Source organism: Oncorhynchus gorbuscha, linkage group LG04 (assembly GCF_021184085.1).
Source record: "Oncorhynchus gorbuscha isolate QuinsamMale2020 ecotype Even-year linkage group LG04, OgorEven_v1.0, whole genome shotgun sequence".
NCBI lineage: Eukaryota > Metazoa > Chordata > Actinopteri > Salmoniformes > Salmonidae > Oncorhynchus > Oncorhynchus gorbuscha.
In genome coordinates, this window is record NC_060176.1 from 70,657,780 (window position 1) to 70,672,791 (window position 15,012).

The 15,012-nt window shown below is 43.4% G+C and overlaps 1 protein-coding gene across 1 annotated transcript; it reads left to right on the top strand.

Moving 5' to 3' along the window:
* Positions 1-71: 71 nt before the first annotated feature.
* LOC124034595 (protein kish-A) lies at positions 72-13,984 on the top strand. The gene is made up of 4 exons (XM_046347997.1): positions 72-188; positions 3,417-3,526; positions 12,983-13,017; positions 13,152-13,984. Exons 1-4 carry the CDS (start codon positions 186-188, stop codon positions 13,220-13,222), a joined length of 219 nt encoding a protein of 72 aa, XP_046203953.1. The 5' UTR covers positions 72-185; the 3' UTR covers positions 13,223-13,984.
* Positions 13,985-15,012: the final 1,028 nt, after the last annotated feature.

Sequence of the window (15,012 nt, forward strand, 5' to 3'; positions counted from 1 at the left end):
AATCAACGCATGTTTTGAAAGCAAAGATATTTGAAGTTTGATCACTAAGCCCACAAAAATGTCCAGTAAATTGTAAGCCAATCAGGGAAGGGCTTGGGTGATTGCGTAATGACGCACTCGTAACTAGGTCATTTCTAAGGACGAAGAGGAAGTGTGATGTGGCTTTGAGAAATTTAGCTACAAAAATGGTAAGAGTGAGAGTTGTTCAACTTTTCAATATCAATTCGTGACAATGGTTGATATAGGTTTTCGTATATAGTATCCAATTACCTCTATATGACATGAGTAGCTGGCAAATGTTTCTGCATACAGTATGTGTAGCTAGCTTGCTTGTTAGCAAACAGTACTGTAACGTTAGCTAGCTTTTGTCAACAAGGGCAATAAAATCACGACAAAACATCTCGATCTTGGTTGTCTCAGTTTCTCCTATCATACTGACCTAGCCCTTTCATTTAATAGTATATTTGTTAGATGTCGATTGCATATCCACATGGTAGATGCCAATCAGTCTAACAGTTCGCAAACTCGTCTGGTGCCACGTCTGGTGTTTTAAAGACAACCGGGTTTGGGAACTCAAAAATAGGTCAAATGATGACGTCAGTGATATTCGGGTTGTAAAGTGGGAACTCCAGAAAGAGGCCCGAGTTTTCGAAATGTAATTCCGAGTTGGATGACAGTTCAAAACGATTTTCCCAAAATCGTTTTTTCCGAGCTCCCAATTGTTTTCTAACGAGGCATTAGCCTTTCCGTTCCGGGCCACCAATGTAGTATGCCTTTGTGTTTTATACCGTATTCACGTGCTAGTCAGAACTTTAACATTTCCGACTTTCTAACTGGTTCTATTTATACACGAGCAGCGTTCAACGAATCAGCAAGTCGAACACTTCCGTGTTTCCCAGTTCCGACTAGAATTTGAAGTCGGCATTACTCGCCGTTTACATCGTGACCTATTTCATTACGCCTTACATTATCTTCACTAAGTCTTTGCATGTGTTTTGAATTACGCCTTACATCATCTTTACCTGGTGGCGGAGCCTTTGTAACGCAATATGGAGGAGGGCCTGTCTCATCAGCTAGCGAAATTTGGGATGGGTATAATTTGTGGCACGTTCCAACAGGAATATGTGTCAAAAACTTCGTAAAGTACAAGGTTGTCAACAAACAACGCATACAAAGTAACATGATCAATCCACCTAGCGAACTAGCTACCGAATAGGCATCAACTTATTCTTAGTTTGTCGATAGGCTACCAGAGTGAGTACAGGCATTTTTCGGGAATAAACATTGTAAAACACGTAATTAAATCGCCCAATCCCTACCCCGGTATCTTATTCTGCCGCTATACAACTTTGTGTGCGTTGTTTGTTGGCAACCTTGTTGTTTACAACGTTTTTGGAACGGAATCCTGTTGGAATGTTCCACAAATTATACCCACCGCAAAATATGACTTTTTCGTTCAAGACAGGATACATATTGTTTCGGGTGATAATATAAAATGTTTTGTAAAGTTACTTTTTTCTCAACTTGTTTCTTTAACTTAATTTATAAACCGGGTGGTTTCCATGGATGCTGAACATATGACAAAACAATACTGTTTACTGTTCTAATTACATTGGTAACTAGTTTCTAATCACAATAAGGCGCCTCTAGGATTTGTGGTATATGGCTGTATACCACAGCCCTAAGCCGTGGTATATTGGCCACATACCACATCCCCGTGGGCCTTAATGTTTAAATATAGCAAGTCAAGCTAGCTTGTACTGCAGCGCAGCTAGCTGGCTAAAAGGTAGGCTAGGTTGAAGATTCCATTGTAGCTAGCACCCCCCACCACCACCACCTTATAATTAAGCATCAAAAACGTCATTACCATCGCATTCAACTTAAACGGGAAGCAACAGTTATATAATTGTCTTAACAGCCAATGTGTATTATTTAACATTACTATTAAAATGGTACTTATTTATAGGAATGGTTAATTGTTTACAAGCTGCTAGCTATCCCATAAAGCCATCACTGAAAACCACATATTTTCATCTTCTGTGATTTGGTAACTTCCTGTTCTTCAACAGAGTCTGGCTGGACTGAAGATGATGCAAAGTTTGGAAAGTTTCAAAGTATGCAGCCTCAGTCTAGCAATGGACCCTTCCATTTTCACTCAGTTGTGGATGTCCCCATTGAAATGCATGACATCCGGCACAACATAACTGAGTGCTTATGGGTAATGGGAACTAGGCTTGACATGCTGAATACAAATCAAATTTATTTATATAGCCCTTCGTACATCAGCTGATATCTCAAAGTGCTGTACAGAAACCCAGCCTAAAACCCCAAACAGCAAGCAATGCAGGTGTAGAAGCACGTTGGCTAGGAAAAACTCGGAAGAAACCTAAAGAGGAACCAGGCTATGTGGGGTGGCCAGTCCTCTTCTGGCTGTGCCGGGTGGAGATTATAACAGAACATGGCCAAGATGTTCAAATGTTCATAAATGACTAGCATGGTCGAATAATAACAAGGCAGAACAGTTGAAACTGGAGCAGCAGCATTGCCAGGTGGACTGGGGACAGCAAGGAGTCATCATGTCAGGTAGTCCTGGGGCATGGTCCTAGGGCTCAGGTCCTCCGAGAGAGAGAAAGAAAGGAGAGAATTAGAGAACGCACATTTAGATTCACACAGGACACCGAATAGGACAGGAGAAGTACTCCAGATATAACAAACTGACCCTACACCGGCCATGCGCGCCATCATGCGCATGTGTATTTTGTCTATCCCCACCAGACACAATGGTGACGCGCAGGTTAAAATTCCAAATTCAACTATGAATCAATTATATTAATTATATTGTACCCTACAATAACATCTGCAACCCTATGCATGTGACTCGTAAATTCTGCAAATCTATAAAAGAAAAGCTTTTTAGTTATCTTTTAATCTCTTCTCATTTGTCCTTCAAGCACCCACATGGGTTTATCCGGCTGAAATCCAGTAAGGAGGGGACCTGTGGAGTGTCTCAAATAGAACCAAGTTTTATTCTAGCGATGGCTACGGAAATGCTCGTTCACACACGCCAGCGGTGTGGGGGAAATTATTGAATAATATGTATGTGTTAAAAATACATATGCAGCAACACGCCACATGTATAATGAGGTTTGCACGTTATGTTGTCTACAGGAGGATGCCCAACTGCTGAATGTTTTTGAGAAGGTCCTCAGCAAAAGCAGCCACTAGCTAATGTTACAGGCTTGGGCTAGTTCTAGAGCCTTTATACCAGATCAAACTTGATTTCAAATATTGTATGCCCAATTGTTGGGATGCTAAGAATTTGTTTTATATGTTAATTTTTAAAATTTAAATACCTATTTTCTTGGTGAAAATTTTAGTCTGATGCATTTCTTTCATTTGTCACTCTCCTCTTGCAGTCTGCCATTTTTAACTTCCAGAGTCTTCTGACTGTGATTCTTCTGCTCATCTGTACGTGTGCCTACATCAGAGCTCTAGCCCCCAGCCTGCTAGACAAGAACAAGTCAGGGTAGGTACCATTTGAGTTCAGTTTATACATTTAAGGGCAACTCGGGGTGGTAGCTCATGTTACAGACCGCAATGAACAAGGTCTATGAGTATATCGCAAGCAAACCGTGCAACTTAATTCCCGATCTGTTATTGTACTGTTTGTGTCAAGTTTTCCATGTCAGAAGGTCCTTAATTGGTAGAAAATTCTGATTTTAAAAAGGCATTATTTACAGTGCCCAATAAATAATTAAATCCAATTGTTAGATGGTACCAGGGCCTAAAATGTACTTTTTGGACCACCAGCCACTGTGGCAGGTAGATTATTTATTTTTTCATCTTTTTTTCGAGACAAAATATATTTTTGCCATGCATTTATAAAAGAAGAAACTAAAAGCAGATGACCATGCTTTTTAATGTTTCTAAAACAAGACATTTCTTAGTAAAGATACGAGCCTACCAAGACGAGCTAAATTACTTCTATGCTCGCTTCGAGGCAAGCAACACTGAAGCATACATGAGAGCATCAGACGTTCCGGATGACTTTGTGATCACTCGCTCCGTAACCGATGTAAGACCTTTAAACAGGCCAACATTCACACGCATTACCAGGACATGTACTCTGAGCATACGCTGACGAGGGCATCTCTTTGCTGTCAGTGGAAGCAGAAGACTCAAACTAGCATTGAAAAACAACCAAGCTGAGCCTCCCGGGTGGCGCAGTGGATAAGGGCGCTGTACTGCAGCGCCAGCTGTGCCACCAGAGACTCTGGGTTCGCACCCAGGCTCTGTCGCAACCGGCCAGCGTCGTCCGGGTTAGGGAGGGCTTGGCCGGTAGGAATATCCTTGACTCATCGCGCACCAGCGACTCCTGTGACGGGCCGGGCGCAGTGCACGCTATCCAAGGTTGCACGGTGTTTCCTCCGACACATTTGTGCGGCTGGCTTCCAGGTTGGATGCACGCTGTGTTAAGAAGCAGTGCGGCTTGGTTGGGTTGTGTATCGGAGGATGCATGACTTTCAACCTTCGTCTCTCCCGAGCCCGTACGGGAGTTGTAGCGATGAGACCAGATAATAGCTACTAAACAATTGGATGCCACGAAATTGGGGGGAAAAAGAGAAAAAAAAAGAAAAACAACCAAGCTTGTGAGCAAAACAATGTTTCCCCCCAAAGAAACACGAGGGCAACTTTGTTAGACCAATTTTTATGCCCGTGCGCAGCGCCTATCTTCGCTGCATTTTTCTGTTAGCGTCTAACAACTTTATTGTGCACTGCTCAGTGATGCCAATTTAACAACAGCCTACCGACTATCGATATACATTCTAATGTGGGACGCTTCTCCAATGTTATGCCCGAAGACGGAATGTTACTGCACTGGGCTACCAGATATAATGCAGTTATAAGGACAAAGCAGTGTACCATAAAGTTCAACTAGAAGAACAATACTTGTTAGCTATTGATAGTGACACATTAATATTTGTGTTAAACTATTTTGCTTTATTTCTCAACAAATAAACAACTTGTCAGGGAATGTTAGACCAGCCTATTCTCCTCTCCATTGGGTCATTATTTTTCTTGGGAGAACACAGTCCATGATTCACTATAATGAGGCTGAGGTAACCTAGTTTCACACAGCTAGAGCTAGGAGGGACGCAGTAAGTATTTTGCGCAAGAATGATTTGTTCTTGAGTGTTTTTGGTTGTGATGTGCCACAGCAAATGTTTCATCATGGGTCCAATGCGTGTTGCGATTGATTGAATCTCTGAGGCAAGCATCACTGCTACATCGACCAATATTCTTATCTCTATGAAAAGGATGTGTTGTTGGTGACGACCTAAAACAACACTTGTTTCCTGTACTACACTCTTTCAGTGGCAAAATAAAACAGTCACTGGAAAACATTCTGTTTGCCCCAAAAACATTTACTTCAGATACATGAGATAATTTATTTCATAGTGCAAGAGTTTAGAATGGAAAGCCTGCTCTGGTCATTGAGGGATTGGGTTGGAGAGGTGCTGTTGGCTAACTAGCACACACACAGGAGCATAATCTGTCTGACCACACACACACCTAAATATTCAATCTGTTGATGAAAATGCAGTCTTAGAAATGCCAGTTACGGAATTCAAATCACATTTTATTAGTCACATGCGCCGAATACAACTGGTGTAGATCTTACAGTGAAATGCTTATTTACAAGCTCCTAACCGACAGTGCAGTTTAAAAAAATATGGATAAGAATAAGAGAGAAAAGTAACAAGTAATTAAAGAGGAGCAGTAAAGAATAACAATATATACAGGGGGGTGCCTCCAGTACAGAGTCAATGTGAGAGTGGCACCGGTTAGTTGAGTTAGTATGTACATGAAGGTAGAGTTAATTAAAGTGTCACGGTTTTCTTCTAACTTCTCCTCTGACGAAGAGGTGTAGCAAGGATCGGACCAAAATGCGACGTGGTAATTTTGATACATGTTTAATAAAACGAATAAACACGAACAATACAAAACAACAAACGTAACGTGAAAACCTAAACAGCCTATCTGGTGCAAACTAACACAGAGACAGGAACAATCACCCATGAAACACTCAAAGAATATGGCTGCCTAAATATGGTTCCCAATCAGAGAGAACGATAATCACCTGCCTCTGATTGAGAACCACTTCAGGCAACCATAGACTTTACAAGATAACCCTACTAAGCCACAATCCCATTTACATTTACATTTAAGTCATTTAGCAGACGCTCTTATCCAGAGCGACTTACAAATTGGTGCATTCACCTTATGACATCCAGTGGAACAACCACTTTACAATAGTGCATCTAAATATTTTAAGGGGGGGGGGGGTGAGAAGGATTACTTTATCCTATCCTAGGTATTCCTTAAAGAGGTGGGGTTTCAGGTGTCTCCGGAAGGTGGTGATTGACTCCGCTGTCCTGGCGTCGTGAGGGAGTTTGTTCCACCATTGGGGAGCCAGAGCAGCGAACAGTTTTGACTGAGCTGAGCGGGAACTGTACTTCCTCAGTGGTAGGGAGGCGAGCAGGCCAGAGGTGGATGAACGCAGTGCCCTTATTTGGGTGTAGGGCCTGATCAGAGCCTGGAGGTACTGAGGTGCCGTTCCCCTCACAGCTCCGTAGGCAAGCACCATGGTCTTGTAGCGGATGCGAGCTTCAACTGGAAGCCAGTGGAGAGAGCGGAGGAGCGGGGTGACGTGAGAGAACTTGGGAAGGTTGAACACTAGACGGGCTGCGGCGTTCTGGATGAGTTGTAGGGGTTTAATGGCACAGGCAGGGAGCCCAGCCAACAGCGAGTTGCAGTAATCCAGACGGGAGATGACAAGTGCCTGGATTAGGACCTGCGCCGCTTCCTGTGTGAGGCAGGGTCGTACTCTGCGGATGTTGTAGAGCATGAACCTACAGGAACGGGCCACCGCCTTGATGTTAGTTGAGAACGACAGTTTGTTGTCCAGGATCACGCCAAGGTTCTTAGCGCTCTGGGAGGAGGACACAATGGAGTTGTCAACCGTGATGGCGAGATCATGGAACGGGCAGTCCTTCCCCGGGAGGAAGAGCAGCTCCGTCTTGCCGAAGTTCAGCTTGAGGTGGTGATCCGTCATCCACACTGATATGTCTGCCAGACATGCAGAGATGCGATTCGCCACCTGGTCATCAGAAGGGGGAAAGGAGAAGATTAATTGTGTGTCGTCTGCATAGCAATGATAGGAGAGACCATGTGAGGTTATGACAGAGCCAAGTGACTTGGTGTATAGCGAGAATAGGAGAGGGCCTAGAACAGAGCCCTGGGGGACACCAGTGGTGAGAGCGCGTGGTGAGGAGACAGATTCTCGCCACGCCACCTGGTAGGAGCGACCTGTCAGGTAGGACGCAATCCAAGCGTGGGCCGCGCCGGAGATGCCCAACTCAGAGAGGGTGGAGAGGAGGATCTGATGGTTCACAGTATCGAAGGCAGCCGATAGGTCTAGAAGGATGAGAGCAGAGGAGAGAGAGTTAGCTTTAGCGGTGCGGAGCGCCTCCGTGATACAGAGAAGAGCAGTCTCAGTTGAATGACTAGTCTTGAAACCTGACTGATTTGGATCAAGAAGGTCATTCTGAGAGAGATAGCGGGAGAGCTGACCAAGGACGGCACGTTCAAGAGTTTTGGAGAGAAAAGAAAGAAGGGATACTGGTCTGTAGTTGTTGACATCGGAGGGATCGAGTGTAGGTTTTTTCAGAAGGGGTGCAACTCTCGCTCTCTTGAAGACGGAAGGGACGTAGCCAGCGGTCAGGGATAAGTTGATGAGCGAGGTGAGGTAAGGGAGAAGGTCTCCGGAAATGGTCTGGAGAAGAGAGGAGGGGATAGGGTCGAGCGGGCAGGTTGTTGGGCGGCCGGCCGTCACAAGACGCGAGATTTCATCTGGAGAGAGAGGGGAGAAAGAGGTCAGAGCACAGGGTAGGGCAGTGTGAGCAGAACCAGCGGTGTTGTTTGACTTAGCAAACGAGGATCGGATGTCGTCGATCTTCTTTTCAAAATGGTTGACGAAGTCATCTGCAGAGAGGGAGGAGGGGGAGGGGGAGGAGGATTCAGGAGGGAGGAGAATGTGGCAAAGAGCTTCCTAGGGTTAGAGGCAGATGCTTGGAATTTAGAGTGGTAGAAAGTGGCTTTAGCAGCAGAGACAGAGGAGGAAAATGTAGAGAGGAGGGAGTGAAAGGATGCCAGGTCCGCAGGGAGGCGAGTTTTCCTCCATTTCCGCTCGGCCTTCCGGAGCCCTGTTCTGTGAGCTCGCATTGAGTCGTCAAGCCACGGAGCGGGAGGGGAGGACCGAGCCGGCCTGGAAGATAGGGGACATAGAGAGTCAAAGGATGCAGAAAGGGAGGAGAGGAGGGTTGAGGAGGCAGAATCAGGAGATAGGTTGGAGAAGGTTTGAGCAGAGGGAAGAGATGATAGGATGGAAGAGGAGAGAGTAGCGGGGGAGAGAGAGCGAAGGTTGGGACGGCGCGATACCATCCGAGTAGGGGCAGTGTGGGAAGTGTTGGATGAGAGCGAGAGGGAAAAGGATACAAGGTAGTGGTCGGAGACTTGGAGGGGAGTTGCAATGAGGTTAGTGGAAGAACAGCATCTAGTAAAGATGAGGTCGAGCGTATTGCCTGCCTTGTGAGTAGGGGGAAGGTGAGAGGGTGAGGTCAAAAGAGGAGAGGAATGGAAAGAAGGAGGCAGAGAGGAATGAGTCAAAGGTAGACGTGGGGAGGTTAAAGTCACCCAGAACTGTGAGAGGTGAGCCGTCCTCAGGAAAGGAGCTTATCAAGGCATCAAGCTCATTGATGAACTCTCCGAGGGGACCTGGAGGGCGATAAATGATAAGGATGTTAAGCTTGAAAGGGCTGGTAACTGTGACAGCATGAAATTCAAAGGAGGCGATAGACAGATGGGTAAGGGGAGAAAGAGAGAATGACCACATGGGAGAGATAAGGATCCCTATGCCACCACCCCGCTGACCAGAAGCTCTCGGGGTGTGCGAGAACACGTGGGCGGACGAGAGAGAGCAGTAGGAGTAGCAGTGTTATCTGTGGTGATCCATGTTTCTGTCAGTGCCAAGAAGTCGAGGGACTGGAGGGAGGCATAGGCTGAGATGAACTCTGCCTTGTTGGCTGCAGATCGGCAGTTCCAGAGGCTACCGGAGACCTGGAACTCCACGTGGGTCGTGCGCGCTGGGACCACCAGATTAGGGTGGCAGCGGCCACGCGGTGTGGAGCGTTTGTATGGTCTGTGCAGAGAGGAGAGAACAGGGATAGACAGACACATAGTTGACAGGCTACAGAAGAGGCTACGCTAATGCAAGGAGATTGGAATGACAAGTGGACTACACGTCTCGAATGTTCAGAAAGTTAAGCTTACGTAGCAAGAATCTTATTGACTAAAATTATTAAAAATGATACAGTACTGCTGAAGTAGGCTAGCTGGCAGTGGCTGCGTTGTTGACTTTGTAGGCTAGCTGACAGTGGCTGCGTTGTTGACACTACACTAATCAAGTCGTTCCGTTGAGTGTAGTAGTTTCTACAGTGCTGCTATTCGGGGGCTAGCTGGCTAGCTAGCACTGTTGATTACGTTATGTTGCGTTAAAAGAACGACAATAGCTGGCTAGCTAACCTAGAAAATCGCTTTAGACTACACAATTATCTTTGATACACAGACGGCTATGTAGCTAGCTATGTAGCTAGCTACGATCAAACAAATCAAACCGTTGTGCTGTAATGAAATGAAATGAAAAATGTGATACTACCTGTGGAGCGAAGCGGAATGCGACCGGGTTGTTGAGTGCGGAAGTTCTATTCAGTAGACGTTGGCTAGCTGTTGGCTAGCTAGCAGTGTCTCCTACGTTAAGGACGACAAATAGCTGGCTAGCTAACCTCGGTAAATTAAGATAATCACTCTAAGACTACACGCTCTAAACTACACAATTATCTTGGATACGAAGACAGCAAAGACAACTATGTAGCTAGCTAACACTACACTAATCAAGTCGTTCAGTTGAGTGTAATAGTTTCTACAGTGCTGCTATTCGGTAGACGGTGGACGTTTGCTAGCTGGCTAGCTGCTGGGCAGATAGCAGTGTAGACTACGTTAGGACGACGAAATACGAAGTTGCAATAGAAGTGCTGACTGTTTCACTTTGTTGTCCTTTCTTTTCCTTTTTCTTCTGTCCTTCTTTTGTCCTTATTTTGTCTTCCTTTCTTCTGTTAACTAGATATTTTTTGTTGTTATTCTTTGTAAGCTAGCTAGCTTCTTCCAGGAGAGTCCCTAGCAACTGCTTAGCAACAAGTAAACAATTCTGCTAGCAATTCACCTAGCTAAGATAACTGTACAATTTTATGAAAAAAAATAGTTAATTTTTCAAAAGCCTGTCTTGTTTAGTTTGTTCCTTGTTTTGTCTTCTATTGAGTCTTGCATTTTTCTCTTGATTTTTTCGATGTACTTCACTCTAAAAAAACATTTAAATCTCAATAAATACAGGAGCTCATTTTTCAGCAGCTGCTCAATTTAGAACTCCGGAATTTCCAGTACCCAGTATCCCAGTACCTACTAAAACCCCAAGACAAAACACACCACATGTCACACCCTGGCCTGACCAAAATAATAAAGAAAACACACAATACTAAGACCAGGGTGTGACATAAAGTGACTAGGCACAGATGACAACCGAGAGTAGCAGTGGTGGGGAGGGGGGGGGGGTGAATAGTCTGGGTAGCTATTTGACTAGATGTTCAGCAGAGAGCTGTTTCGATGCCTCTTGGACCTAGACTTGGTGCTCCGGTACAGGTTGCCGTGTGGTAGCAGAGACAACAATCTCTTACTAGGGTGGCTGGAGTCTTTGACAATTTTCATGGCCTTCCTCTGACACCGCCTGGTGTAGAGGTCCTGGATGGCAGGAAGACTAGCCCCAGTGATGTACTGGAACGTTCGCACTACCCTCTGTAGTGCCTTGCGGTCGGAGGCCGAGCAGTTGCCATACCAGGCAGTGATGCAACCAGTCAGGATGCTCTCGATGATGCAGCTGTAGAACCTTTTGAGGATCTGAGGACCTATGCCAAATATTTTCTCCTGAGGGGGAATTGGTTTTACAGGGCCTTCAGAAAGTATTTACACTCTGACTTTTTCCACATTTTGTTGTACAGCCTGAATTTAAAATGAATTAAATTGAGATGTTTTGTCACTGGCCTACCTACACACAATACCCCATAACGTCAAAGTGGAATTATGTTTTTTAATCAACGGAAAAGCTGAAATGTCTTTGAGTCATTAAGTATTCAACCCCTTTGTAATGACAAGCCTAAAATAAGTTAATGAGTGAAAATGTGATTTGCTTAACAAGTCACATAAGTTGCATGGATTCACTCTGTGTGCAATAGTGTTTAACATGATTTTTGAATGACTACCTCATCTCTATACCCCATACATACACTTATCTGTAAAGTCCCTCAATCAAGCAGTGCATTTCAAACAGATTCAACCATAAAGACCAGGGAGATTTTCCAATGACTCGCAAAGAAGGGCACCTATTGGTAGATGGTAAAAAAAACATTGAATATCCCTTTGAGCATGGTGAAGTTATTAATTACACTTGTTCATGGTGTATCAATACACCCAGTCACTGCAAAGATACAGGCGTCCTTCCTAACTCCATTGCCGGATTTCACCATGAGGCCAATATTGACTTTAAAACCGAGTTTAATGGCTGTGATAGGTGAAAACTGAGGATAGATCAACTGCATTGTAGTTACTTAAGGATCAACAACATTGTAGTCACAATACTAACCAATTTGATAAAGTGAAAAGAAGGAAACCTGTGCAGAACAAATATTCCAAAACATGCATCCTGTTCGCAACAAGGCACTAAAGTAATACTGCAAAACATGTGGTAAAGCAATTCACTTTTTGTCCTGAAAACAAAGTGTTATGTCTGGGGCAAATCCAATACAACACATTACTGAGTACCACTCCTCATATTTTCAAGCATATTGGTGGCTTCATCGTGTTATGGGTATGCTTGTATTTGTTAGACTGCAGTGTTTTTCAGGATAAAAAAATGTATTCACCTTTCAGCAAGACAACCTAAAACACAAGGCCAAATCTACACTGGAGTTGCTTACCAAGAAGACAGTGAATGTTCCTTAGTGTTGACTTAAATCTACTTAAATGTATTTGGCAAGAAAATGGTTGTCTAGCAATGATCAGCAACCAATTTGACAGAGCTTGAATAATTTTGAAAAGAATGTGAAATGTTGCACAATCCAGGTGTGGAAAGCTCTTAGAGACTTACCCAAAGAGACTCACAGCTGTACTCAGCTTCTACAAAGTTTTGACTCAGAGGTGTGAATACTTATGTAAATTATATATCTGTATTTCACATTCAATAAATGTGCAAAAACTTCTACAAACATGTTTTCACTTGGTCATTAAAGGGTATTGTGTGTAGATGATTAAAACATATATATTTTGATTTCAGGCTGTAACACAACAAAATGTGGAAAACTTTCTGAAGGCACTGTAGGTGTCTAGTCCTGCTGAGTAGAATTCATATCATGGAGCTTCTTCAGATAGGAGGCGCCTCTTCTACCACCACGATAAGAGCCTGTACATGGGCACGGATGTGAACTGGCTGGCCTGTCTGTGTCTCCTCTGTGGAGATCATGCTCAATGTCCAGTGTCTCTCCTGTGTTATCACACACAGTAGAGCTGTGAAAGAGGCCTTCCTGGTTGCCACCTCATGGCTCAGTAGCTCATCCTCAACCCCTGGCTATAAGCCCCCTACAGCAGCAGGGATGTGATTGTGGCCAAGTCCTATCTTCAGACTCAAGTATTTCTGTCTTTCCTTTTGATGTGGCTTAGGGGATAGGCTTGTGTAGGATTTGGCCACCATGTTTAATTATGAAGTTATACATTTTTTATTGAACTGTTGAATTAAATATATGTTTTTCCCTTTCAGAATTTTGGGAATATTCTGGAAGTGTGCCAGAATAGGTAAGCTATGTACAGCCTTTTTTTCTTAATCGTTTAGCTGATTGCTAATATGTCGATTTGCTATATAAGAGTAATTGTGACCGAACACAGTCTTATAACTCTTTCTTTTTCTCTCTTGCTCTCTTTTTTTTTAGGTGAACGTAAGAGTCCCTGGGTGGCTTTTTGCTGTGTCTTGATGGCTTTCAGTATCCTGTTTGTACAGTAGCACACCAGACGAGGAACAAGAGGGGAGAAGAAGCTTCAAATGGACTGTACGATCCACAGCGCACAGCAGAACCTGGATAGAGAGAAAGGGGAAACTCATCTCCACCATAGTAATGGATAGAGCGAGGGGTCTGTGTATGAGGCTGGGGTTGTCAGTGGTTGTCCCCTCGCCCATAAGGAGTGTGTGAAGTTCACCAGGGACTCTTGTCGGTGTGTGTAATGTTTACTCCAGTCATGGGGGGGGGACAATGTCTCCTCCACTCTTCAGTCAAATGCTTTAATGACTCAGTTTCACCCTCTCTTTGTTCATGGGATCAAAACATTGTTTCCTCTCTTGTGCTAGAGGTTGGTCATAGAATTTCAAACATATCGTGAAAGACAGTGGTTTGTATTTTGCCTTGATTGGGCACTAAACTAACTTTACTGTGTTTTTGTAATTGAGAAGTGTAATTTTTTGAGGACATGTATGCTTTCCATGAAAATGATATTACGATCGGGGAACACCTGTTTCGTGGGGAATTTTATATTTGTTAATTGAACTGCAACTTGGAAAGTTTATAATGCATTTACAACACAAGCTCATAGTCTTATCATATCTCCTTTATATTATTGAGAGGTTATTGTTGGAAGTCAATGTGATCAAAATAACATGACACCCAGCAGTCATAAGGCTTGATTGTCTTAACTACATGTCAGTTTCACAGAGCAGTGTATTTTTTGTGTTGTAATGGGTCTATTTATTAAATAACCTTTTTTGAAACTGTTTGAGGCGCCCAGTGTGTTACATAGTCAAGTACTTTAAGATCCATGCATCTATGCTTATTTCATATTTGGTATCTGTCAATCCTAGATAATCCTTGGAATGCACTATGGTACAGTTGAAGTCTGAAGTTTACATACACCTTAGCAAAATACATTTAAACTAAGTTTTTAACAATTCCTGACATTTAATCCTAGTAAAAATTCCCTGTCTTAGGTCAGTTAGGATCACCACTTTATTTTAATAATGTGAAATGTCAGAATAATAGTAGAGAATTATATATTTTAGCTTTAATTTCTTTCATCACATTCCCAGTGGGTCAGAAGTTTACATAAATTCAATTAATATTTGGTAGCATTGCCTTTAAATTGTTTAACTTGGGTCAAACTTTTTGGGTAGCCTTCCACAAGCGTCCCAAAATAAGTTGGGTGAATTTTGGCCCATTCCTCCTGACAGAGTTAGTGTAACTGAGTCAGGTTTGTAGGCCTCCTTGCTCGCACACGCTTTTTCAGTTCTGCACACAAATTTTCTATAGGACTGAGGTAAGGTCTTTGTGATTTCCACTCCAATACCTTGACTTTGTTGTCCTTAAGCCATTTTGTCACAACTTTGGAAGTATGTTTGGGGTCATTGTCCATTTGGAAGACCCATTTGCGACCAAGCTTCAACTTTAACTGATGTCTTGAGATGTTGCTTCAATATACAGTGGTATTGAGTGAGCCACCAATTGTGCAAGTTCTCCCACTTAAAAAGATGAGAGAGGCCTGTAATTTTCATCATAGGTACACTTCAGCTATGACAGACAAAATGAGAAAAAAAGAAAAAAAAATCACATTGCATGATTTTTAATGAATTTATTTGCAAATTATGGTGGAAAGTAAGTATTTGGTCACCTACAAACAAGCAAGATTTCTGGCTCTCACAGACCTGTAAATGATTCTTTAAGAGGCTCCTCTGTCCTCCACTTGTTACCTGTATTAATGGCACCTGTTTGAACTTGTTATCAGTATAAAAGACACCTGTCCACAACC

Bases quoted from the DNA above. Each gene is read 5' to 3' on its own strand.
- LOC124034595 (XM_046347997.1), top strand. The intron at 3,527-12,982 runs GTAGGTACCATT...TTTCCCTTTCAG, and splicing joins CTAGACAAGAACAAGTCAGG to AATTTTGGGAATATTCTGGA. The intron at 13,018-13,151 runs GTAAGCTATGTA...CTTTTTTTTTAG, and splicing joins CTGGAAGTGTGCCAGAATAG to GTGAACGTAAGAGTCCCTGG.